This window comes from Conger conger, chromosome 11, assembly GCF_963514075.1.
Source record: "Conger conger chromosome 11, fConCon1.1, whole genome shotgun sequence".
Taxonomy (NCBI): Eukaryota; Metazoa; Chordata; class Actinopteri; order Anguilliformes; family Congridae; genus Conger; species Conger conger.
Genome location: NC_083770.1, coordinates 2,233,201 through 2,260,700, shown reverse-complemented (window position 1 = coordinate 2,260,700; position 27,500 = coordinate 2,233,201). Strand labels below are relative to the sequence as shown.

The following is a 27,500-nucleotide window of genomic DNA, read 5'->3' as shown; positions in this document are numbered from 1 at the left end:
TTTCTCACATTGTAAAAGCAATTCCATTTTTTTACTACATAATATCTAAAGAATAGACAATAGAGGTTTTACGGACAGGTGTATTTTCATAAATATTTTTACCCAAACAATATAGCAAATAAGAGAGGCCTCCAACTTCAACTTATAGAAAATGTATCTACTGCATTAGAACACGTCTATGAGCCCATTTGAGACAAAAACACACAGAGCTTTAATCTAGAAAGAAAATTCCAGTCTCGAAGTGCGTGCCACTAACAAGAAGAGGAACAAAGTGAAATTAGCTAGCTACTTCCCACTGTTTGTGTAGGCAGCAGCAGTTCTGATCTTTCTGGTCTAAAAACTTAAATTGTCAATATCGTACTGCCTTATTCTCGTTTCCCTTCCCACTAATCAGATAAATATTCTTGTCACTGCTGGCCAACCAAATGTCTCATTGTCTGGTTAAAGTAAATTCCTTGAAATAAACTTCAGGAGATGTAATCTATGTTTATGTATGACTGGGTTGATATGGCTTACAGGCTCATTTCTATGCATAGATTTAAATGCACTTAGATTGTTGTCTAACATGTACTCTGTGATCAGATAGCAGCAAACAAAAGATGCAAAAATGTGATGTTCTTTTTCTCGAAAACAATTTGATTTGCAAAAACAACTGTAATATCATACAGTTAGTCACTGCATCAGAGCACAGCAAAAATGTTTTATTGTTTTTATTTGCATTTTTATGGAAAAAGGGGAACTATTATTTTCAATATTGTTGAATTAACAACGGATGTTATATATCTGGATATTCATTATTAACACTTTTAAGTGTGTTTTTAGCCCAGCCTCATGTGACTTCCCAGTGAAAACACACAGGGAACAGCAGGACAAAAAGCCAGCCTGGAATGATTCAGTCCTGTCATGATTCTCTTCTTTAGTTATTAATTCCTGTAATGATTCACTCTATTGAATCATTCCTGTAATGACTCACTCCTGTAACAATTCACTCCTGTAATGATCAATTCCTCTAATGATTCACTCCTGTAATGATCAATTCCTCTAATGATTCATTCCTGTAATGATTCACTCCTGTAATGATCAATTCCTCTAATGATTCACTCATGTAATGATCAATTCCTCTAATGATTCACTCGTGTAATGATCAATTCCTCTAATGATTCAATCCAGCAATGATTAATTCCTGTAATTATTCACTCCTGTAATGATTCACTCCTGTAACAATCAATTCCTCTAATGATTCACTCCTGTAATGAGCAATTCCTGTAATGATTAATTCCTGTAATGATTCACTACTGTAATGATTCACACCTGTAATGATCAATTCCTCTAATGATTCACTCGTGTAATGCTCAATTCCTCCAAAGATTTAATCCAGCAATGATTCATTCCTTTAATGATTCACTCCTGTAATGATTCACTCCAGTTATGATTCACTCCTGTAATGATTCACTCCTGTAATGAATGCTTTCCATCCTGGGAGACAGACGGCACACCAGTGGCAGGATCCTCTTTGATTCAGTGCCCATGGAAACAGCCCCCGCGCTGCCTGCCTGTGTAAATACCTGCTGGTCTCACCCACTCGGCCCAGCCAAGAACAGCAAATTACACCTGCTCCGCACGAGCCTGTGGGAAGGAAGAGCCAGCTGACTGCGTTTGAACAGGAGCCGCTGAGCCCGCCGCTGACTTACTGCACTTCCGCACGCTCTCCTGTAAACCCACAAAATGTGCTTTGCATCAACGCTATTACGCTACATCGCGGTCCACCTGTCTCAACATTTTATTATTTATTTTTTTGCCTAGATGCACAGCGTCCTCAGGGGTGTAGCTTGCAATTCTGCCGCCCTGAAAGAATATCGCTCTAGGCCCATCATCCTACTGGAACTTTTTAGGGCTTTTCTTAGAAACCTCACCACCTTTGACCCCACAACGACGGCCCTGAATGTCCTGTTAGAGAGGGATTTCCGTCAGTTAAAAAGTCCTCAGGCGACCCCACCCTGGTGTGCTGTATTGCGGGAATTGAGTGAATTGTTTTTGGCTGATTTAATATTCAGGCTTGGCCGCACTGTGCTTTGTGGATCCCAGCATTGTGTGTGGCGCTCTGTGTCGCTTATTATATCTTGACTATAGAGGTGGAATGTCCAAGGGCCAGAAAGTCAAAGGTCTGCCATGTGTTTCTTCCACCCATATACGGTAAAACCACCTGATTTCACTCATTACTGTAGTTCTACCTCCTGGCTCAAGAATTGTGCTGGTTAGCAAATCCAAGTGGTGGGAACCACTTGGATTTCTGGACCTGGAAACCACATGTAGTTTCTGGACCTGGATTTTCCACCTTTGCTTGACCTCCAGTTCTTTCGTTAGCAACCCTTCCTCTGCGTGCGAGGAGATGGAGAGAGACATACAGATCAGGGCGAGGATTCACGTATAACCTGCCTTTGCCCGCTGCCTGCATTACCAAACCACATCACACACGCCAGGGTTTTCATTGATTTGCCATTTCCACTGCCATATTACGGGGCCCCTTTGAATCCATAATATTTTAATGCCAATACTGTGTCTGTTTGCACCGGGTGTCGTGTTGCACATGCAAAGCGACTACAAGCCCATTTAAAAAACAAACGCAAACACAATGATTTCTGCAAGCGGATAGCAGGCTGCTGAAAGCAAAGTACCATTACGTCACGGGAATATGCTTAGTGCAATGATTTAGCTCATTTTATTTGATTGAATAAACAAGCAAAGTGTTTTATACTGTACTTACAGCCAAATCAATTCCCACATAATGGCTGTGTACTCCTTAAAATGGAAATGTATTAATTTGGTCCCAGTTTTCATTTGTTTTAATCAATGTGCTCTGTCTTCTGTGATTAGGCACCATTTTATAGATGGCCAGGCGAGATATAAAGTCATTAATCTTGATTAGGTCCATGTCATGGTTTATGTTACAGTATCTTTTCTGCCACTCTGATGAACTAGAACCTTTCACTGTACCATATTTTCTCGCTACATTTTCGGTCAATGGTAACTGTATAAATATATATATTTTTAAATGTATTTATTTACACCACCTTGTGAAACCTTGTGCAATAAAAATACAGAAAAAGGGCTGCATAAACAACATAGATAATGATCTATATTTTATGTTCAAACATACACGAAATCTATATACTTTTATTTCAATACATTAACTCTCATATTTCAATGTTTTTTAATTAGTAATGTCATTTTTCCAAACATATTGGAGCCCCTAACTGTTATTGTAAATTAAACCAAACAAAGGGAGATTGGCAAAACGAGTTAATCTCAGTCTTAATAAACTATATTGTGCCATTCCATCACTTCCTGTTTCACTAAATTCAATGAGGTAACAAGCATTTGTCAACCATTAGCATGGGAAAAGCCAGAGAACTGTCAATTCAGATGACACAGATGGTAATTGACCATCACAAGTCGGGTAATGGGTACAAAAAAAGACATAAACGGTTAACCATACTACATAGCACTGAAAGGGCAATAATAAAAAAGCATAAAACATATGTTGAAATTGTACTTCCCTCTAGGGTCTTTCAGCACACTTATCCCTGGTTATGGGTATGCACTTTGTTGTACGTCGCTCTGGATAAGAGCGTCTGCCAAATGCCATTAATGTAATGTAATGTTGCATACTTGTCAGGAAGAGGATGCAAGTGAGGGAGGCCATAAGTAACCCAAAGGTCGCAGTTTAAGAATTGCAGAGATTGCAGAGAGTTTTGTCTTGGAGTCACCAAGTCTAAAAGAAAATTATAAAATGGCACCATTGGAATGGTGGCAAGAAGGCAGTATCTTGAGTTTGCCAAACCTCATTGGAATTATGACTGGAAGAGAATGCTATAGTCAGATGAGACCAAAATGTAATGTTTTGTGAGATGCACACCATCCACAAGTTAGGTGGCAAAACGGAATACATATAAGGAGAAGCACCTCATACATACTGTCAAATATGGTGGTGGGTCATTGATGTTTAAGAAATGTTTTGCTGCCAGTGGTCCAGACACTATGTAAGATCAATGGCACAATGAATTCAACAAAGTGCCAGGAAACAAATTGTCCAACAGGACCATGCCTCCAAACATACAGAAATGGAAAAGTACAAATAACAAACATGTTTTCTTCTCAGTCTCCAGACTTAAATCCCATGAAAAGCATGTGGCCTGAACTGAAGAGGGTATCCCAAAATACTGAAAATAATCCCTCCAAATGTGTTCTCTAACCTTATCACAATTTAATTTAAAATGATTATTAAAAATGATTCAGAGTGCCAGCCAAAAAGGCAAGCAAGTATGTATTAAAATCATAATTTATTAATATACCTTCCTGTTACCACCATCCTATTAAGCCTTTCAGTCACAAGCCCAATATGGGCTCCACCCAAAGTTTTGGCTTTGGTTGAGAAAATTTGGAAAGTTCAGAGTTGAGAAATGTGCTTAAATAGGGGCTCAAAACATTAGTGAAGCAATCATTTTTGATTGGTTGAAAAGGTATAAGGTTGAGATTGTCATATGGCACTTGGGACTGAAAGTGTTCATTAATGTTTTCAGCAGTACAGCAGCGGTTTCTCACTCGTCACTGGCTGTGATATGGTTCTGCGTGGCGGGCGGGCGGGCGTGGGGGTGACTCACATGCGATGCGGACGTGGGCCTTGCGGCTCTTGGTGGTGCCGGCGGAGCTCCAGGCCACGCACTGGCACCAGTAGTCCTCTGGGCCAAAGAGCTCCTCCACCTGCTGCCGCGAGATCTCGATGCTGGCCTCCCGAACCACCAGACCTGGAGGGGGTGAAAACCCAGTCAGAACGTCTTCACACACACACATCTTTACACACACATGTCTTTACACACACGTCTTCACACGCACACATCTTTACACACACATGTCTTTACACACACGTCTTCACACGCACACATCTTTACACACACACGTCGTTACACACGCACATCTTTACACACACACGTCTTTACACACACGTCGTTACACACGCACATCTTTACACACACACGTCTTTACACACACGTCGTTACACACACACATCTTTACACACACACGTCGTTACACACACGTCGTTACACACGCACATCTTTACACACGCACGTCTTTACACACACGTCGTTACACACACACATCTTTACACACACGTCTTTACACACACGTCGTTACACACGCACATCTTTACACACACACATCTTTACACACACACATCTTTACACACACGTCGTTACACACGCACGTCTTTACACACACACGTCTTTACACACACGTCTTTACACACATGTCTTTACACACGCACATCTTTACACACACGTCGTTACACACACACGTCGTTACACACGCACATCTTTACACACGCACGTCTTTACACACACACGTCTTCACACGCGCACTGAAATAAAGAGATGTTCTCCTGCTGGAGAAACGTAAGCTCAGTATCTTGTGAACTGGGAACTATAAAGTTCTATCTATGAGTGGTTTTGAGATATTAAACTCCAAATGCTCCAAAGTGAATGGGCTCCAGGCAGATGCAGCCCTTTACATTTGTTCATGCTTTTAAACAGTTTTTGCAACTTCACACATATATTTAGTGCCCTATAAACAAAGTATTTAGGACACTAACTCATTTTAGTCAAACATGTCAGTTAGAACCAGATAATTGTAAGATGTTGATCTGCTCACAGCAGCAGCACCAGACCTGGGTAAAATACTTTATGTAATCTTGCCTGGTGCAACTGGGCCAACCAGAAGGTGGGGTTTTCATAGGTTCCAATATACCAGACAAGCTCAATAAAATGCAGAAAGGTATTTGAATCCAAACCAATTATGTATTTGACCCAGATCTGTAGCTCACACTGTGTCAATCCAACAGAACACTGTAAAACTTCAGGTAAATACAATAACAACACATCAAAAGAAAAAAATAAACAGTCAAAATTCTGAAATGCACTAATACTAGTCAAACAGTATGAAAGATCAGTATGAGAAAGTGCAGCACTTTGCAGTTAGAATCCACAAAATTGGATTAAAAACCAAAACCAGAGCGTTCAGAAGGAATGACATGAGAAAGCAGTAGAGCAAAGCAACAGAAAGCAAAGAAAATAATACATAAAAATGTAAGTTTAAATCGAGCATCCAAAGGTGGCAATGAAGCAGTGATAATTCATCTTCTGCGGGGTGTGTTTGATGCACACAGAATTTCACTGCTAAGCAAAATGCTTTCCTTACAGCAGGAGTGAAATACACACTACTGAACTGTTCAAGAGTTATAGCTCAAACAACCTTGCACATTACGGCTCAGTCTTCCAAAGATTTCTATACACTCAGTGAGCACTTTATTAGGTATTTATTAGACTTATTTTTTTAGACATCTACTGCTGTAGCCTATCCACTTAGAGTTATGATGCGTTGTATGTTCAGAGCTGCTCTTCTGCATACCACTGTTGTAATGTGTGGTTATTTGCATTAATGTCACCTTCCTGTAAGCTTTGACCAGTCTGGCCATTCTCCTCTGACGTCTCTCATTAACAAGGCGATCCTGTCTGCAGAACTGCTGCTCGCAGTTTTTTTGTTTTGTTTTTTGCACCATTCTTTGCAAACTCTAGAGACTGTTGTGTGTGAAAATCCCAGGAAATCAACAGTTTCTGAGATACTCAAACCACCCTGTCTGCCACCAACAATCATTCCACGGTCACTTAGATTCTGATGGTTGATGTGAACATTAACTGAAGCTCCTGACCCATATTTACATGATTGTATGCGTTGCACTGCTGCCACACAATTGGCTGATTAGATAATCGCATGAATAAATATGTGTAATAAAGTAAAAATGTGCTCTGTGAGTGTATGTCCTAAATGGCACAACTTGTAAAGAGCCAAGGAAGTGACACTAGAATACAGTAGATTGATGGGTCAACAGGGAATGCAACCAGACAGGGTTAATTATTGACTTTCCACAGGGAGGACACAGGAAAACATAGTCATAATAATAATTTTTGTCATGCTGTGCAATATTTAGCCCTGTCTGAGATCACAGAGCTGATTTCTTTGGCCTTTAATTCATAACATTGGACTTGGCTGCTTTCAAAAACCTCAGCATGTATTCTCATATTAGTTTTTTTGGGGGGGGCTGTTATTAGTACATTTTGTACATATGATGTCTGCTTCTCTTTTCACAAGTAGAGGAAGTGCTTTTTCTCACACAGCGGTTAAGTGCTGACATTTGCAAATCACATCACCGCTTAAATTTGTAGCCATTGGCACTGAAATTACAACAAGCAGCGATCCATTTTAATGTAAATAAAGGGAGATGTCATTAAAAAGTTTGGCTGATAAAGTATGGGAAAAGTAAATTGAGTACGCAAGCCAGTGTGTGTGTGTGTGTGTGTGTGTGTGAGTGTGTGTGTGTGTGTGTGTGTGTGTGTGTGAGTGTGTGTGTGTGTGTGTGTGTGTGTGTGAGCTCAGCTGGTCTCCAGCACTGCACCAGCAGTCACACTAGCAGTGGGATCTCAGAGCAGGAGAGAGAGAGCGCAGCCTGAGCCACAAAGCCTGAGTAATCCCCCAAATGTGCTGCTGCCTACTCTTCCTCTCTTTCTCTCAGCCGCTCCTCTCTTTCTCTCAACTCTCCTCTCTTTCTCTCAACTCTCCTCTCTTTCTCTCAGCCCCTCCTCTCTTCCTCTCTTTCTCTCAGCCCCCCTCCCTCTCTCCTCAGCACAGTGAGTGTTCACACTCTTGGGGGGTGGGGTGTTCCCCTGAGAACCAGTGAAAACATCCCCATGTCGATGGCATTTTGGGTGTATAATGGAGGAAGGGGAGCTGGAAGCAGAGGAAAATGACTTGTATATTTAGGGTTCAGGGGATTGGCTCGAGCCCCTTACATTAATCAGACACGGCGCTCTGTGGAGACGTGGCGCTGCCCAAGCTTAGTGCTCCTGCAAAATCTAACACTGCGATCGCCAGGGGACGAGGCCAACATACAGTTCAGCAGAGAGAGAGAGACATTAACACTGTACTGAGAGAGAGAGAGAGAGAGAGAGAGAGAGAGGGAGAGAGACAGAGAGAAAGAGAGAGAGGAGAGAGAGAGGGAGAGAGACAGAGAGAAAGACAGACAGAGAGAGACAGAAAGAGAGAGAGAGGAGAGAGAGAGAGTCTTCAATTTAAGGCAAGAAAAGGGCTTTGCATGGAAAACCGAAATTGCATTTTACCTATTTCTAAAGGTTGGCAGATTTTTTTTTTTTTAGCATGTTGGCCTTTCAGAAAGTACAAACCAAGGAAATGAAAAAAGCTAAATCTATGGAGAGAGGGAAATATGAGAGGAGAAGAAAGAGAGGAGAAAAGAGAGACAGAGATGAGTGAGAGGGAGAGAGAGAGAGAGAGAGAGAGAGAGAGAGAGAAGGAGAGAGAGAGAGGGAGAGAGAGGCAGGGAGACAGAGAAAACAGGGCTGTGCTGCCACTCTGATACAGGACTGTGCTGCCACTCTGACACAGGACTGTGCTGCCACTCTGACACAGGACTGTGCTGCCACTCTGACACAGGACTGTGCTGCCACTCTGACACAGGACTGTGCTGCTGCCACTCTGATACAGGACTGTGCTGCCACTCTGACACAGGACTGTGCTGCCACTCTGACACAGGACTGTGCTGCCACTCTGACACAGGGCTGTGCTGCCACTCTGACACAGGGCTGTGCTGCCACTCTGACACAGGACTGTGCTGCCACTCTGACACAGGACTGTGCTGCCACTCTGACACAGGACTGTGCTGCCACTCTGACACAGGACTGTGCTGCTGCCACTCTGATACAGGACTGTGCTGCCACTCTGACACAGGACTGTGCTGCCACTCTGACACAGGACTGTGTGCTGCCACTCTGACACAGGACTGTGTGCTGCCACTCTGACACAGGGCTGTGCTGCCACTCTGACACAGGACTGTGTGCTGCCACTCTGACACAGGGCTGTGCTGCCACTCTGACACAGGACTGTGCTGCCACTCTGACACAGGACTGTGCTGCCACTCTGACACAGGACTGTGCTGCCACTCTGACACAGGACTGTGCTGCTGCCACTCTGACACAGGACTGTGCTGCCACTCTGACACAGGACTGTGCTGCCACTCTGACACAGGACTGTGCTGCCACTCTGACACAGGACTGTGCTGCCACTCTGACACAGGACTGTGCTGCCACTCTGACACAGGACTGTGCTGCCACTCTGACACAGGACTGTGCTGCCACTCTGATACAGGACTGTGCTGCCACTCTGACACAGGACTGTGCTGCCACTCTGACACAGGACTGTGCTGCCACTCTGACACAGGACTGTGCTGCCACTCTGACACAGGACTGTGCTGCCACTCTGACACAGGACTGTGCTGCCACTCTGACACAGCGAGAAGCTCAGGTTCAGCGCAGCTGGGACCCAAAGCTCGTTCTCCTCAGTAATGCTTTACAGACGGTGTGACCTTACACGAACTTCCGCAATAAAACACGCCAATTTATTATCGCTGCGCATATTTATTTACACTTATTGTCATATCGCGCTCCATTTTCCTTTAGGCAGGTTCAAATATGCACCCCCTGTCTGATATTATAAACTATCTGTTTTATGAGAAACACAAACAGAAAGATATTGCTCCACTATATTTCAACGCCGACGGGACTTTTGCGTTATTACAAAGACTAATTAAACTATTCCTTCTTCACGTTCGCGATACGAGCGTGGAAATGTCTTCCATATCGCGATACGAGCGTGGAAATGTCTTCCATATTGCAATACGAGCGTGGAAATGTCTTCCATAAGCGATACGAGCATGGAAATGTATTTCATATCGTGATACGAGTGTGGAAATGTCTTCCATATCGCGATACGAGCGTGGAAATGTCTTCCATATCGCAATACGAGCGTGGAAATGTCTTCCATAAGCGATACGAGCATGGAAATGTCTTCATATCGTGATACGAGCGTGGAAATGTCTTCCATATCGCGATACGAGCGTGGAAATGCATTCCATATCGTGATACGAGCGTGGAAATGTCTTCCATAAGCGATACGAGCATGGAAATGTCTTTCATATCGCGATACGAGCGTGGAAATGTCTTCCATATCGCAATACGAGCATGGAAATGTCTTTCATATCGCTGCGTTCTTGCCATCAAAGGCACTTTTTCCCCAGAAAAAAACCAACGATTAAATGAGGGAGAGTAAAATGATCATCGTTGAGCTGGGAAGCCTTCGGGACTATAATCCTATCTGCACAGTTGCATGAGAGCTTCAGCAAAAACAAAAAAGGAAGGGGAGATAGTGAGAACCTCTCGCTCCAGAGCTGGCTCTGGGTTCTGCTCAGAAGCGGAGGGGAAGCCACTCTTTCAGGCCGGAGCCCAGAGGAGCACAGAGCCAGAGAAGCGCTGCGGCGGGAAGGAAGCGCTGAATGTGAAAGAATGTGAAGACCTCCGTGTGTCCCGTGGTCTGAGCGGCGGGGTTACCATCCCCTCTGTCTGTTCTGGGAAAGGCTCGCGATCAAACCAGACCCGGGATACTTTTCTGTGCTTGATTGATCTGGCCTGGTGTGATTGACCTGACCAAGAGGACCAGAAGGCAGGTATTACACTTTTTCAGACAGTATTTCAGGTTCGAATACACCAGCCGAGCTCAGTAAAGCATGAAAAAGTATTTGAATCCAAAACAATTACGGATTTGACCCAGGTCTGGATCAAACGAGGACAGCCTGCGCTGGACTGCCACCCTGTTCTCAGGAAGCCGAAATGGTGTTGTCCACTGACACGGAAAGCAATTGACCTCGATCATGAGCCATCAGGACCATGAATAATTGAAGCTTCTGACTCAACCTGTGGTGTGTGCTTGTTTCATCGTGATGGAGAGAAGGAAGAGGAAATGAAATCCATAGGAAGCACTGGTGGAGGTCATTGGTTGGAGGTAACTGGTTGGCCGTGATTGGTTGGCCGTGATTGGTTGGAGGTGATTGGTTGGCCGTGATTGGTTGGAGGTGACTGGTCGGTCGTGATTGGTGGGAGGTGACTGGTCGGTGGTGACTGGTCGGTGGTGACTGGTCGGTGGTGACTGGTCGGCCGTGATTGGAGGGGCAGTGTCGGATCTTCATCTGTTACTCTGCATGGCTGTTCACAGGTCAGCGGAACTGGGCTGCTGGCGGCATCCCTATGGTGCGCTCTAGATTACTGTAACTGAACATGTATCATCACAAGTGTGTCCTAGCAGTATAGCAGACTGGTGACATTACAACTAATCTGTCCAATAAAGACTACTCACTCCTCACTCATTATTTAACACCCGAAACATCACTATGTGAAACTACACTGCATCTGAACACATACACTACCATCCAAAAGTGTGGAGTCACCATGTCATTTTCTGCTTTTTCTGATTTCATATTTTATTCCCATTCAAGCCAATCATATGAAATCAATTTCAACATATTTCATGACATCAATGAAAATAAAAACCCCCAATAAAGGTTCCATCATGCACATAAGAAGTTGCTACAGTGTGTTCATTAAAATAATCTACCATAACACACAGATTATTCCAAACTCCATTAAATTTTTGCTCAACTTCAGCAAGGCAGAGGCTGTTATAAATATGAGCATCTTCCAAAACAACATGGCTTTAAGGATATTACTCAACGGTGTCCTCTCTGCGCCAAAATAGCTTTTCCATCATCTCAAACAATGATTATTCTGTTTTCCATCATCTCAAACGATGATTATTCTGTTTTCCATCATCTCAAACGATGATTATTCTGTTTTCCATCATCTCAAACAATGATTATTCTGTGTTCCATCATCTCAAACAATGATTATTCTGTTTTCCATCATCTCAAACGATGATTATTCTGTTTTCCATCATCTCAAACGATGATTATTCTGTTTTCCATCATCTCAAACGATGATTATTCTGTTACAAACGGCTCTCCTCATCAACCTGTAAAAGGTAATGCAGCAACATTCACACGGTAGGCAAACAATATACAATATTAGTGTTTCAACAGAGAAACACTAATCTAATCTTCCACGTCCTTCTTAAAAAAAAAAATGCACACATTACCACTGACTCGCACTCGAGTGCTTTCCCAAACTCCCACAATGGTGAGCGATTTACCCAAACAGGGAGCAAATGGGAGGTTAGAAATGTGAATACACTTAAAACATTAGTTGCTCGTTTATTAGCGGTGAGTGTCATTCAGATTAGCGGTAGCAGCGGTTGTAGGAGCGATAATTCTCACTAATGAAGAGAGCTGTTCTCCGACGCCCACAGTGATCACTGCGAGGGCGATGACCCTGCTGGGGGTATGCATTACAGTGCAGTAACTACAGTGCTGTAACTACAGTGCCGTAACTGCGTCTAATTAACTCGGACCCATTTATAGGAATCAATGAGCCGGCGCGCGCGGAGATTAGCGATGACAATCCCTCACTCTGGTGATGGTCTGAGCTGTGGCCGGGCTGAGCCGGGGGGGGAAACAAGGACAGTGTGATGCACTGCATCCTGGGTAGAGTCACGGACCCAGACGCCCAGAACTGCGAATCGCGTCGTGATGCTGACGGAGGGTCGAGGTTACTGGCCAGAGAGAAACTGTGCTGCTCCATGTCATGACTACAATGATGCGTGACGTGTGTGTGTGTGTGTGTGTGTGAATGGCTGAATGAGAAGCATCAATTGTACAGCGCTTTGAATACAGGTCTGGAGAAAAGCCTGAAGCTTTCATGTGTGTTAGACCCCCCCAAGCAGTGTCTGACTTGAATGGGTTTTATGACATCACTTCAACACGCTCCTGTGCCCTTCAGCCTGAGACTGAGGTTCAGTGCTAAGCCTTCTATGGAATGGCACTCCCCACGATATCCATGAGGTAATGAGACCAGGTTTCTGGGGGAGGGCGAGCTCCGGTTTCCGCCCCCCGGGAGAATATCCGGCCGAGAGAGGAAACCTGAGGAATCCATCCGAGATTCCTGGGGGGGGGGGGCTCCCCCTTTGCCGGCACGCCATTGGCTGGAGAGGAAATCCATTTTGAGGAAGCTAATGATCGGCCTCAGCCCCTTCGCCGCAAGGAGAGTCTTTATTTATTTATTTCCTGCTAGAGAGAACTCTGGAGGGGGGGTAACGATTTTTTCAGCTGGAGCCGAGATAACGCTCCCCGTCCCCATCGTCCACTAATCTACTCCTGTCCCCCGTGTGCGGAGATGGAGCGCGGGCGGAGATGGAGCGCGTGCGGAGATGGGGCGCGTGCGGAGATGGAGCGCGTGCGGAGATGGAGCGCGTGCGGAGATGGAGCGCGTGCGGAGATGGAGCGCGGGCGGAGATGGAGCGCGGGGCGCGTGCGGAGATGGAGCGCGTGTGGAGATGGAGCGCGGGCGGAGATGGAGCGCGGGGCGCGTGCGGAGATGGAGCGCGTGCGGAGATGGAGCGCGTGCGGAGATGGAGCGCGTGCGGAGATGGAGCACGGGGCGCGGGCGGAGATGGAGCGCGTGCGGAGATGGAGCGCGTGCGGAGATGGAGCGCGTGCGGAGATGGAGCGCGTGCGGAGATGGAGCGCGGGCGGAGATGGAGCGCAGGGCGCGTGCGGAGATGGAGCGCGGGCGGAGATGGAGCGCGGGCGGAGATGGAGCGCGGGCGGAGATGGAGCACGGGGCGCGGGCGGAGATGGAGCGCGGGCGGAGATGGAGCGTGTGCGGAGATGGAGCGCGGGCGCGAGCGGAGATGGAGCGCGGGCGGAGATGGAGCGCGGGCGGAGATGGAGCGCGGGCGGAGATGGAGCACGGGGCGCGGGCGGAGATGGAGCGCGGGCGGAGATGGAGCGTGTGCGGAGATGGAGCGCGGGCGCGAGCGGAGATGGAGCGCGGGCGGAGATGGAGCGCGGGAGCTAGCGGCTAGCGTGGGATCGTCTTTCCTCCCGCTAAAACAGCTATTGACCGGTCCTGGACAGCCCTTATCTGCGGTTCCTCTTCTATCAGTCAGGAGAAATTAGAGAGAGCAGGGACCTGAGAGCTAGACTCTGAGAGTGTTTTAGCGCTTTAGTGAAGTGTGCGTGTGTGTGTGGGGTGTGGGGTGTGTGTGTGTGTGTGTGTGTGTGTGTGTTTGTAATGCGCAAGCTTCACGTTTCAGTGTGAGCTCTCTGGGGCACACAGGGCTGGCCGTGTCAAAACTCGGTGAACATGAAAATGGTCCAGGAAGGAGTGTCACACCGCATCACGACGCTGCCTCTCTAATCGCTCCGGTTCCAGTATATCCACGATCACAACGCTGCCTCTCTAATCGCTCCGGTTCCAGTATATCCACGATCACAACGCTGCCTCTTTAATCGCTCCGGTTCCAGTATATCCACGATCACGACGCTGCCTCTTTAATCGCTCCGGTTCCAGTATATCCACGATCACAACGCTGCCTCTCTAATCGCTCCGGTTCCAGTATATCCACGATCACGACACTGCCTTTCTAATCGCTCCGGTTCCAGTATATCCACGATCACAACGCTGCCTCTCTAATCGCTCCGGTTCCAGTATATCCACGATCACAACGCTGCCTCTCTAATCGCTCCGGTTCCAGTATATCCACGATCACAACGCTGCCTCTCTAATCGCTCCGGTTCCAGTATATCCACGGAGAGCCAGCCAATGAGTGTGTGCACGCCCTGTGTCCACCGTGTAGAGCGGCCAGCTCTGGCCCCGCACGCAAGACGTGCGTGAGACACAGCCCTCCCGGTACTAATAAATAAAGAGACCGGTTTAACAGTCTGGAAAGAGTGAAATACCCTCAGTGACCAGACGCCATTATATACTACAAGCTTCAGCCCTGACTGAGCGCTTTCAGCCTCCCCTGATTGAGCCCACAGGCAGTGATCGTGTCGCCCACAGGCAGTGATCAGGCAGGGATCAGGCAGGGATCGTGTGGCCTCTTCCCGTATTTCTTCCACAGGACAGGATTTATTCCCCCTGAAGACGCCCCGGACACGTCGCTCGCCCCCCCCAGTGCATGCTGGGAGAGGGCAGGGAAATGTGGGTCTGAGCTGCGGAGGAGAGAGCCAAACGCACAAAACCCCCCATGATGTGGGTATGAGATATACGCCCTGAAGTGGAGAGAAAGAGAAAGGATTCTGCATTGTGCAGGCTCACTGAAAGGCAGTGTGATGTTTCTGAAGCTGCATGCGTTACTCTCGTGCATGGGGGGCTGTGTCTAACCTTTCCCATTTTCTGGGATTTCCTTTTGTTTGGCGCAAATGGCGGAGATGCGTAGGAATGTGACACCCGCGCTGAAAGTGTGCTCTGAGAAAAGTACGGTATAAACACTGAATAATTACTCCAACGTTCCCCGCAGGCGATTCCCGAAGAGCGCGCGTACCGGGGAGGGCAGCCACGAGCCTCCGAGCGCCCCTGAAACAGGACTGGGGGGTTGGGGGAGAGACGGAGGGAGGGGAGGGTAGCCACGAGCCTCCGAGCGTCCCTGAAACAGGACTGGGGGGTTGGGGGAGAGACGGAGGGAGGGGAGGGCAGCCATGAGCCTCCGAGCATCCCTGAAACAGGACTGGGGGGTTGGGGGAGAGACGGAGGGAGGGGAGGGTAGCCACCGAGCATCCCTGAAACAGGACTGGGGGGTTGGGGGAGAGACGGAGGGAGGGGAGGGTAGCCACCGAGCGTCCCTGAAACAGGACTGGGGGGTTGGGGGAGAGACGGAGGGAGGGGAGGAGAGATGAAGTGATAAAGAACGGGGAAGAAGATCAGACGGACACAGAGGAAGACCCCAGTGTTTATACTTCCTTTTGCGGAAGTCGGCTCGGAACGAGTCCATTTATTTTGCCCCCTGCCTCCAGGACGACAAACTGGGAAAGCGGGAGAGTCAGGACTCTTTATTCCTGCTGGTGGCTTTTGTGCATTTGCCGTGTCTGTATGGAGCCATCGACGGGGGAAACGTGTGTATATGTAGGGTTAGTCCGCCCCGCCTGACATTTACTTGCATCCTGACAAACCCTGTTTGTTGGAGAACAAACGGTAATCCTAAAAGATGGAGTGGGAACTACATTTAATGAGGCCGGTATCTTGGGCGATGCATATTGAACTTTCTATACAGATTTCTGACAATAACTTCTCATTACTTTTCACATGAATAGGCATTAACGCATATATTGTTAACTAACCAACTACTGAGAAGTTAATCTGTACTGCTTTATTTATGTATTTGTACATCATTAATTCATGTTAACAACTACATTAGTGAATGAGAATTCATATTGGAATGAAAACAGCAGTCAATATATTTGTTAATGGTTAACTAATGACTGAATGTTCATGTAATTAATACATTGGTAGTAAAAAAATACATGAACTAATGAAAATGTAATTTCATGCTTAATTAATGTATTAATGAAGAATAATTTTATAATGTATTTATCAATTGATTATTGTTGATGACTACATTAGTTAATTGTAATTTGTGTACCCTTGTTGTACGCTATAAGGTAATTGACTTGGACCTGGAAGGTTGGTGGTTCAAACCCCAGTGGAGATACAATAAGATCTGCACCGCTGTTGGGCCCTCGAGCAAAGCCCTTAACCCCACATTGCTCCAGGTACGATTGGCCCCTGCTTAGTCTAATCAACTGTAATGTAAAGTAATGTAAAGTGTAAGTTCTCCTTCGCGTTGCCCTCCCCCTCCCAGCCTCACCTGAGGTCTCATCCACACGCTCCTCCACGGTGTGGTCCTTCTGGTGGACCCACTCGCTGTTGCACTTGAAGTAGATCTGCGTGGCGGGGGTGGCCTTGCAGTACAGGTTGACGGGCTTGTTCTTGACGATGTAGGCCTCCTCGGGCTCCATCAGGAAGTGGGGGAGGGGTTCCGGGGGGTCGGAAGGGAACGTTTCGGGCAGCTCCCCCAGCCCCAGGAAGTCATCGTCCACTGGGGAGAGAGCACAAAGAGAGCACAAAGAGCGTCACGTCAACACACCTCATGTCACGGCCTCCACCTCATCAACTGCAGTGCAACTCTGGCAGTGCAACTCCTGCTGAAAGACTAGCTGGTATTCTGAGATGGTTTAAGCTGTGTTTTTGACACGTCTAGCTGGTCATAGCTGGTCTGGTCTGGAGTTCACTTGTGGTCATCTGGTGGATTGGCTGACTAAATAGGCTGGTCAGCAGGTGAACAGCCGATTGACCAGCTAAAAGTGTTGAAAACACAACGTAAACCAGTGTGACCAGCTTAAACTGGAATTTTCAGCAAGCCATCTACAGCGTGTTTTAGTTTTTAAGAAGGGCTGGGTGAAGGTGAAATGTCCCAGAGTTCTCTGGTTCTCGAGCAGAGCTGTAGGCTCTCTGGTTCTCGGGTTCTCTGGTTCTCGGGTTCTCGAGCCGTAGGCTCTGGAGTCAGCTGTGTCTGCGGCTTGCAGGAGCGGTGAATCCCCCATTGTTCGCTCTAAGGCCTCCTCGCCGTCGTGCGGGGCGACTGCGGTCCATTTGTGGCCAAATTCTGCGCATATTTGTGACACGCAGCTAAGATTTAGGCTCTTCTTCCTCTCCCCTGTAATTCCGGACCCCTCCGTCATCCAGCCCGCTTTCATTAAACCCCCACAAGGCTCTCTCTGGAGTCTGAGATCAAACAGACTGAGACAGAGGAGGAAACATCCTGTCCCAAAACCAAAGGTCACGGGGTCAAACCCCACTTTGTGGAGGTAGTCACAGGCACGTGTTCTGGTAACAGGAGAGTCCACGGCCATTTTAAAAATGCACAGCAATACAGTTACATGCGGACCTTCTGTTAGTAAGTCACACAACCTCACAACTGAATTCAGTTCAATACACATTATTGGCAACTGCACTCGTATAAGTGTAAGTTGATAAAAAAAACCCATAGTTTAATCGAGCCATAACAGCCCATTTCCAATCAAAACTCTTTCTCATACTTTACTTTCCTCCTCCAATAAACACATGAGCTCCAGCAACCCACAATAATTAGATTCTGCTTTTTATCGGTAAATTGTCTCCCCTGCTTTGTTTTTTGTGTCTTTATGCATTCATGTCTTAACAGATTAAGTAAAAGCTATGTCCTTTATTTACAACTGTTGAAATGTTAATATGATAAAAACACTGCATACGCAACATATCATTTAGGTGTCTTCTGAAAGTCCTCAAATTCAGGATGCTTTCTTTAGTCTCTCTCTCTCTCTCTCTCTCATACACACTCACACACTTGTTCCCTCTATCTCTCTCACACACACCCTCTCTCTTGCTGTATCTCTCCCTCACATGCACAAGCGGTCTTCCTCCTCACTCCTTCATCCTTCAACCCCAGAACCGATCTAAGTGCTGCAGCGAAACAACGGAGAGAGTGAGAGGGGGAGAGAGAGAGAGGGAGAGAGAGAGAGAGGGGGGAGAGAGAGAGAGAGAGGGAGAGAGAGAGGGAGGGAGAGATAGAGGGGGAGAGAGAGAGAGGGAGAGAGAGAGGGAGGGAGAGATAGAGGGGGAGAGAGAGAGAGGGAGAGAGAGAGGGAGGGGGAGAGAGAGGGGGAGAGAGAGAGGGAGGGAGAGAGAGAGGGGGAGGGAGAGAGAGGGAGAGGGGGAGAGAAAGAGAGAGGAGGAGAGAGAGTGTGAGAGAAAGGGAGGCAGGGAGAGAGAGGGGGAGAGAGAGAGTGTGAGAGAAAGGGAGGGAGGGAGAGAGAGGGGGAGAGAGAGAGAGAGAGAGGGAGAGAGAGAGAGGTGACTGACGCGGTCGTTGGAATGAGTATGGGGCGGTGGCCCCTCGGGGCGAGAGTCTGTCGCTCTGTCAGTAATTTATCCTCGCCGCCCCCCTGTCTACACCTGCGTGTGGGACAGACCCTGCCAGTCAGGGCAACGTGAGTTATCAAGCGCCGCGAGACGTAAATATAATAAATCCCAGATCGGTGATGTCACCATCTCTCTTGGGCCATCTGTACTCCGCGAGACAGGCCTGTGTTCGGGGGTCCGCTGCGCTCCGGGGGTCTGCAGCGCTCTGTCCCGACGGCCCCTTTCAGAGAGGTAATCACACCCTCACAGAGAGACCTCCGCTCCATCATCCTGCCGGCCGCTCCTAAATCACGCGCCCCTTTCGCCCGCCTCTAAATCTACCCCTAATTGAAAAGTAGAGTCGTAAAATCGCCCTTTCACTCGGAAACCTGCGCGGGCCCCTCCCCCCCGGCGAGGGAGCGCTGAGTGAGAACACCACGGGTTGCTGGGGCAGGTTGCCGGGGCGGGTTGCCGGGGCAGGTTGCCGGGGCGGGTGCCGGGGCAGGTTGCTGGGGCAGGTTGCCGGGGCGGGCAGCAGGTGTTTTGCGAAGCAACTTCACTGGCAACTCTACTACCAGGTAAGCTGCTATAAAATGCACGGTACATTTTTTACATCGAATGCGTAGGTTCTTTTAACAAACCATAGCAGTGAAATTACAGCAACAATTAGAAAATCATGCCCGTTAGCTGGCTTGCTTGTCTCGTCTGTAAAAAAGTTTCCTCCACATTTTACAGTGATTTACTGCCAGCAGAGTTGCCAGAAAAGTACTGTAATTTTACAGCAGTTTCTTTTGCAGTATATGCTGACGCCTGCGGTCACCAGGTTTGGCACGTGAAGCTGATATGAGCTGTCTTTCCTGCTGGGAACGTTTAGCTTCAGTTAAGAAAGGGGTAGGATAAATGTGCTTTTTGTGTGAGGAGTCACATGACTGTCCTGGTGTTTGTCTGTTTGGCCATTGGTCAGTGGGACGAGGGGTCAGTCCATTTAAGACACTGATGTTATAAACTGGCATCGTGTGGTAATGGCGGTTCATTTGAGGTTTGCGGGTTCAAACCCTGCTAATGTTGCACTAATGTTGTTCATATCTTTAAAGCAACCGCTCACAGTACATTTGCTTTCTTTCCTTCAACCAACCAGAACAAAATGGCGGACAAACAGTCTGAAATGTATGATGAGGACACGGTATCCTTCTGCCACAGACAGTAGACTCATTTTTATTAACCACCGCATGCATTATTTTATAAAGTATAATTGTAATATGTTTTATACAGCGTTAGTTCATCTTTATGAAGGGAGAGTCACTCCTTTGAGAGCTGGAGCTGTGGTTTAGCCACTGGTCCCTCTCTGAGGCTCAGTGCTCCTGTCGGTCGGAGGGGCCCGGGGAGGGGGGAGGGGGGCGGAAGCTTCCGGCCTGCGGAGGTAGTGAGGTAATGCTCTCTTATCGCCTCCCCTGGATCAGCGGTTACGGACCGTGACCCGGCTAACCCCCCCAAACCAGAACCCAGGGCCACTCCCACACCCCCAAACCCCCCCCACCATCCCTCCCCAACTAGGTCCTGCGGGTGATGCCAATCTCAATCGCACTTACATTTGAACAAAGCATTGCTCTCACACTCACAGTCTCATAGTCAGACACACACACACACACACATCCATCGTACCCTGTGCCTGTACATGAATCTGTTCCATGCCAGAGGCCATACACAAACAGATAAAAGCTGCTGTTATTACTACACTTTATTATCATTACTACCACTACCCTATTGCCGAAGACCACTATAGTTTTTTTTCTAAGCCATAGACACACAGGAGACATGTAAATGATGGAAATGCATTTAAAAAGGAGAGGAATGGATACTGTGGTCTTTATGTTTCCTTCACTGAGACACTGAATTGTTAAACATTGTAGGGCTGCTCATTGTCTACAGGAACTGAAGCTGCTTAAATTTCACTCTTTGCCCTCACAGAATACATTATTTTTTCGACCCTGATTTACATGTGTGCGTGTGTGTGTGTGTGTGTGCTTGTGTAATCAAGATAGGGAGTGAAAGAGAGGGAGAGAATGAGACAGAGAGACAGAGAGAGCTCGGCAGAGAAAGAAACAGAACCTCGTTAATCAAAGTTCTCCAGTCAGAACTGCAATTAATCAGCGTGCATTAATGCGCTATTAGCGCATTGGTTGAGTGACACGTGGTTATGCGCAGGCTGACTGAGGGGCACACGCAGCCACGTTCGCCAAGGCTACACAACATTAGCGCCACGCTAAACCAATACTATTGATTAAAGGAAGGCTTTAAAGCTGGAGGGGTGCGCAGGCAGTTTCAAACACAACCGCACAGAACGCATCACATTAACGCGGCCTTAAATTAAGAGCCAAATCTGTTATTTGAACACAAGTGCTGCTGTCATCTGCCTGAGGGCAAAAATGCTCTGTAGTTTACATTGAGAAGGATGAAAGAGAGGAACTAGATTAGCACCCCCCCCCCCCGCCTCCGCCCCCCCTCCTACTCCAACCTCCTTATTAGCTTAGTAATGCCCCTCCCGGGGTCAGAGTGGTCATTAGCCCAAAGAAACAGTCTTTCCACCTGGGAGCACAGGCCCTTGAAGGGGAGTGGCACATAAGAAGCCCAGCAGCCGGGGTCGTGACCCAAAACTCAACTCCGGAAACTCATTTCAGACGCATTAAGGGTGGGCCTTCCTCCCCCCACCTCATGAGTCCCTGAGATTTCCTCTCCGCGGGGTGGTAAGATCCGTGAGCAACGTGCCCTTCTGAGGCTGTTCCATCCACAATTGTGAAACGAAAGCAGCCGGAAAATAAAAGGAAAGGTATAAATGAAGAGAAAAGTGGAAAGTTGAGATTGGTTAACATCCTGACTGCATCGCATTCAATCAAAGACAAGGGGCTGGGCGACTGAGGAGCGTGTGGGTGTGTGTGTGTGTGTGTGTGTGTGTGTGTGTGTGTGTGTGTGTGTGTGTGTGGGTGTGTGTGTGTGTGTGTGTGTGTGGGTGTGTGTGTGTGTGTGTGTGTGTGTGGGTGTGTGTGTGTGTGTGTGTGTGGGTGTGTGGGTAAGGGTGTGTGTGTGTGTGTGTGTGGGTGTGTGGGTGTGTGTGGGTGAGGGTGTGTGGGTAAGGGTGTGTGTGTGTGTGTGTGTGGGTGTGTGGGTGTGTGTGGGTGAGGGTGTGGGTATGCGTGTGTCCGGGGCCTTTGTGCTCCTTTTACCTAAAACAAAAACTAATATTTAAAGAAATGACCAAAAATTCCTGCCAATTTTCCACCATTAACCTTCAAAACAAACTGCAATACACACAAAATAAATCAACCTGTGCGAGAAACTGAGCTGAGAACAGTGCCTTGTCTCTGTAGTCAGGTAGTTAAAAATTAAGTAAACAATCCCCAGCAGTACTTGGATGTATAACGATAACATTCACGGTACCAGTATGGTTTTTTTGAACAGGTGACACTATGCGGGCGGTGTCGCAGATATGATCCGTTTGGATCAAGGGCAGCCGGGACTTTGAAGAAAACATTTATCAGCTCATGTTCCTATGCTACGCTGAAGTCAAACAACCTGCCATGGGTCCCATATCCCCCTCCATTTTAAACCCCGCCAACCTCTCTATCTTCATACACAAACCGTGACATCTCAACAACCGTGACCGCAGCAAAGCACATGCAGGGGAAGACAGCGACAGGCTTCCACCTCCTTCCTGGGGAGTCTTCACGTGTTTAATGGGAAGAGTGGCGGCGGATAAACATGGAAGGGCCGCCTGTCGACCCCACGCCAGGCCCTGTGCTGGGGGGTCCCTGTGCTGGGGGGTCCCTGTGCTCAGAGGGTCCCTGTGCTGGGGGGTCCCTGTGCTGGGGGGTCCCTGTGCTGGGGGGTCCCTGCCCTCAGAGGGTCCCTGCGCTGGGGGATCCCGGGCATTCCAGGACACACAGTACTGCACCTAACAAGCGAGAGACATGGACCTGTCAGCCGGCCAACTCAGCCGGCCAACGTGAAGTCTACCACCTCCTTCATCTCATTCACATTCAAACGCCATTCCATTGCCACGCCGTTCGCTTCTGCACTCCCACCGAGCGCGGCGTGTCGGGGTCCGCACACCCTTTCCACAAATGTTTATTTGAAGTGGACCTCGTGTGAATATTGCTCAGACGCAGCTCTGTAAAGACATGTCTTAGCCCGGGGGCATGCTGAGCTCTGTAAAGACATGTCTTAGCCCTGCTCAGACATGATCGCACAATATACAGCGTGTCAGTGTTTGCTTATGCCATCCCTCGCCAACCGGCTGCGGGAGTCATAAATTCAGTTTTATTATAAACGTAATGATTCTGTGCCCTGAAGTACCTCCAATAAACATTTAGTGTAAAACAATACCATTTTATACTGATGTGCTACATCTGTATGTCTTAATAATGTATTTCTTGTCTCAGAACCATCTATTACCCGTGATATCATCAAATATATTTGAGCTACCAGTGTGGTGATGTGGAACAGATTTTATATTTTTTATTTGTGAAAGTAAAACAATGGAATTGTGAGCTATAACACGGCTATTGTCTTATTTGTTGAACAAAGCACAGTACATGACCCAAGGGCTGATTTAAAATGGCTTGTACAAGAAACTGATTACATCTTAATGTGAATCAATTATGCAATTAACGTGATGGAAGTGAAACACGCCGACAACGCCAGGGAGCTTTAATGATAGTAACCTTGTGACTGACACATTTTAATTTTTGTTTCATTTTTCCAAAGCAGAAAAATAATGAAAGACAGGGTAAAAGCACTTTGAGTCATAATTGTCCTTAACTTTGAGTCATAATTAAATGGCAGTGTTTGTTTTTTCTTTACAGTACAGTTTGCCAATTTCATCTCTGTGACTGTTAAACTATGTTAGTACAAGAGAAAAAAAGCTGGGCTATTGTTTCTTAATGCATTTTAACTCCCAAATAGAGCATCTATTATCCTTATTAACAACAAGGTTTTAAACATTTTATTTCAATTTTTTGTGTCTTTTTGTAACTATATGGGGTCGCAAAGAAAGGACTGAATATTACAGAACAGCAGTTATACTGAATTGCTTGAGTTCACAGACATTGTCCCACATGTCCTCAGTCAGAGGTGGAGAGTGCAGGGGTCAGAAAATAAAACTACCATGTGTTTCTTCCACACATGAACTCAGCCAGCTGATTTCCGTAATGAGTTCTACCTCCTGGCTGAAGTAATGCCAGGTGGTTGGAAAAAAATACGATGGCTTTTATTTTCTGACTATACACCTCTGCATATCCAAAGCAGTCTTTTTTGTGATCAAATGTTTTTTTATTCAACAAATATTAGGGGCCAGATTAATGTAAGCGAAGCTTGCAGTGAAAACACAAGGGTGTGCTGTGTCACAGTCTGTCACAGTCTGCCTGAAATCAACGTCTTATTCACGAAGGCTACAGCTCATTATGCAATCAGCCAATGAGACTGCCTACAAACGGCATTTTGCGAAAAGACAGATCTTAAACAGCGCAGTTAAAACATGTGTTTAGTGCATTGAATATCTGCATGTGGTGATATCCATGTTATAAAAGCATCCAGTGCAGGACAAAATGTGTACACATTCCTGCTGTGGCAGCTATTGTCTTTTGAATGAAATGCGAGATGCACCATTACAATGAGCTGGACTGTCACCGGGATAGGATGGGAACGTCGTGTGGGAGGTACCAGAAGCGTAAGTATTTGTACGGCTCGGTGTTTGTCACAGAACTCGCAGGTGATTTTTCTCTTTTTTGGCAGTCCCTTTAATTCCCTGTTTCTTTTCCTAATCAAAACACGTTCTTTCCGCGATTAACAAATATTTATTTTCTGAATATTTTCTGTGACACCCAGCCTTAATTAGTTCATGGCTGCAATCATTAATAAATATTTACTATTAATAATCTGTTTGATGATTTCTTTCTCTGGGGGTTGAAATGTGTGTGATTTTGATTATTCCAGTGCACCATTGAAGGCTAGATCTGTGTCTCTGTCTTGTGCCTCGGTTTACGCCTGCTCTTTAAAGGTGGAGAAATTTCACACACAATTCCACCCTCGTTAATTGCGCAAACTTTAGTAAATTGAACCGAATGCATAATCAGCCACACTAATAATATAATTAACCCTATTTAACTGTTAAATAACAATAATTACTTGAATAATAATAATTAAAACCAATAGCACATTGTCAAAGCAAATGATTACATGTGTACGTAATCTCTGTTATTCTGAATGTTCAGTTTTCTCAAGCAGCATGCACCTTCTCCCTACTTTGCCACAGGTGCTAAGAAGATCCTGTTCCTGTGAAAAGCCAAGCTGGAGTGAAATATTTTGCCACTGTGAGATGCTCATTTTGACAGATATGAATGGGAAGGGCAGTAAGGCTCATTTTGACAGATATGAATGGGAAGGGCAGTAAGGCTCATTTTGACAGATATGAATGGGAAGGGCAGTAATGCTCATTTTGACACATATGAATGGGGAAGGGCAGTAACGCTCATTTTGACAGATATGAATGGGAAGGGCAGTAACGCTCATTTTGACAGATATGAATGGGAAGGGCAGTAAGGCTCATTTTGACAGATATGAATGGGAAGGGCAGTAACGCTCATTTTGACAGATATGAATGGGAAGGGCAGTAATGCTCATTTTGACAGATATGAATGGGAAGGGCAGTAACGCTCATTTTGACAGATATGAATGGGAAGGGCAGTAAGGCTCATTTTGACAGATATGAATGGGAAGGGCAGTAAGGCTCATTTTGACAGATATGAATGGGAAGGGCAGTAAGGCTCATTTCGACAGATATGAATGGGAAGGGCAGTAAGGCTCATTTTGACAGATATGAATGGGAAGGGCAGTAACGCTCATTTTGACACATATGAATGGGAAGGGCAGTAACGCTCATTTTGACACATATGAAGGGGAAGGGCAGTAAGGCTCATTTTGACACATATGAACGGGAAGGGCAGTGATGTTTTCTCCTCAGAAGAGGTGTAATTGCGCTCACGCTGCGTTGCGGTCTGATTACGGAGGGGGGGTGGGGGGGGGCGCCTGCTTTTCCTGGACGTGAGGGACCGCCACTTCCTGCCGACAAAAGAACCGGAGGGCCTCTCCAGCGCCACATCGATAGACCGCCCAACTGTATCTGAACAGCCCATTGATTGGCTGATGCGAAGTGTGCAGCCACGTTCGGTAGTCGACCGAGGTAGCCATTTTAAACCGCCAGCAGGTCGTGTCTGCCGATACAGTCAGGCGGACGGGTTAACAAAGGGGAAGACGCTCAACGATGGGGAAGACGAGGAGTGAGATGAGCGGGTTCATGACCTCCACATGGAGCAGGCAGAGCGCATGCCTGTGTGAAGCAAACCGGGGGCCTTGGAGACCGCTGTTAAATCCAATCGGTTGGAGCCGTCGGCTTGTTAAAATATCAAAATGAAACACAAGCGATTGAGTCACAGTCTGAGGTCTGATAGAGTGCAGTTGGCATTTTGTTTTCTGACAGGCTAAACAAATGTGTCAAACAGACTGTGTGTGCGAGGGCGGGTGGGCGTGTGCGCAAGTGTGTGTGTGTGTGTGTATGTGTGTGTGTGAGTGTGTGTGTGTGTGTGTGTGTGTGTGTCAAAGTCATTCACGCTTGTATTTCAGAGGCAAACGGGTCTGAGGGAGCAGGTGGAATTATATAGAATACACCGTATATATTTTTTACAACAACCGGTGAATGCCCTTGACTTCTTAGCTAGATAAATTCCAGTCAGTTCAAGCGCATCCTGATTTATCGTCCCCAGGAAACAAATGTATCTGCTTCACCCCTGGCGCCCCTCCATCAGGTGTGATTAAAAGGCGATGTGTACCAGCATACATCCTCCCCATCCCCTTGTCATTTCTTTACTTCTGTGTAAGAGGGAAGAAAGGATGGCCTATTTTAAGATTCAGTGCATCACCTGGACTTCTTGTCTATCCAGGTGGACTTCCTGTATATCCAGGTGGACAATTTTGTAGAAATTTTAACTGGCCAATCCATTTGGCAAAACATATTTGGAATTTTGGTTTTCAGAATCTACTACTTCGTTTCACAAACATAGTATTTTGGAAGGGAAATCACTACCTCAGCGAAATCCCTGCACACTGAAAGACAATTGCATTTAGTTTTTCTTAAGCTCTTTAATCCAAAAATGTATGTGGTACCATAACAACATGCACTATAAGAAAGCCTGATACTGAATTCAGGAAAAAGTAGTACTTCTCACAACTGGAGAGATTAGTATCTAAACCATAAAAATAAAAAAAACAAACAAAAAAAATGTTTGCAATGACTGTATTTTTGTTTAGAACAGCGCTTCATGTGTATTTTACTAGTTATAGATGTGATGCTTTAACTTGTGGAAAAACCTATACACTTGTAAATCGCTTGGGATTAAAAGCATCTGCCAAATGACAAAAATGTAATGTAATTTGAATCCAGTATTTTTCTTTGAATTTTTTTTTTTTATGATTTTATTCCAATATTCTTTTTATTTTTAACTGTAAGAGGTGCCTTTGATTCAATAAGACAATTATATGACAGGTCAGACGTGCACAGTACAATTCACCTTCACTGTGGATTTAAAGGATTTGGTAAAGCTATTCTGCCAGTGTGTCTGGCATGGCGAAGGGCGATTCTCTCCCTACTTGATGTGCGAGTGAAGA

The 27,500-nt window shown here is 46.5% G+C and overlaps 1 protein-coding gene across 2 annotated transcripts in view; it reads right to left on the bottom strand.

Annotated features, from left to right (window-relative positions):
• LOC133140265 (netrin receptor UNC5C-like) overlaps positions 1-27,500 on the bottom strand; it is a 213,053-nt gene that overhangs the window by 83,941 nt on the left and 101,612 nt on the right. For both annotated transcript variants that reach the window (XM_061260042.1, XM_061260043.1), the window contains exons 2-3: positions 16,714-16,944; positions 4,662-4,805 (exon numbers count right to left, since the gene is read on the bottom strand). In XM_061260042.1, the coding sequence (XP_061116026.1) occupies positions 4,662-4,805; positions 16,714-16,944 (375 nt within the window). The remainder of the gene's footprint in view (positions 1-4,661; positions 4,806-16,713; positions 16,945-27,500) is intronic.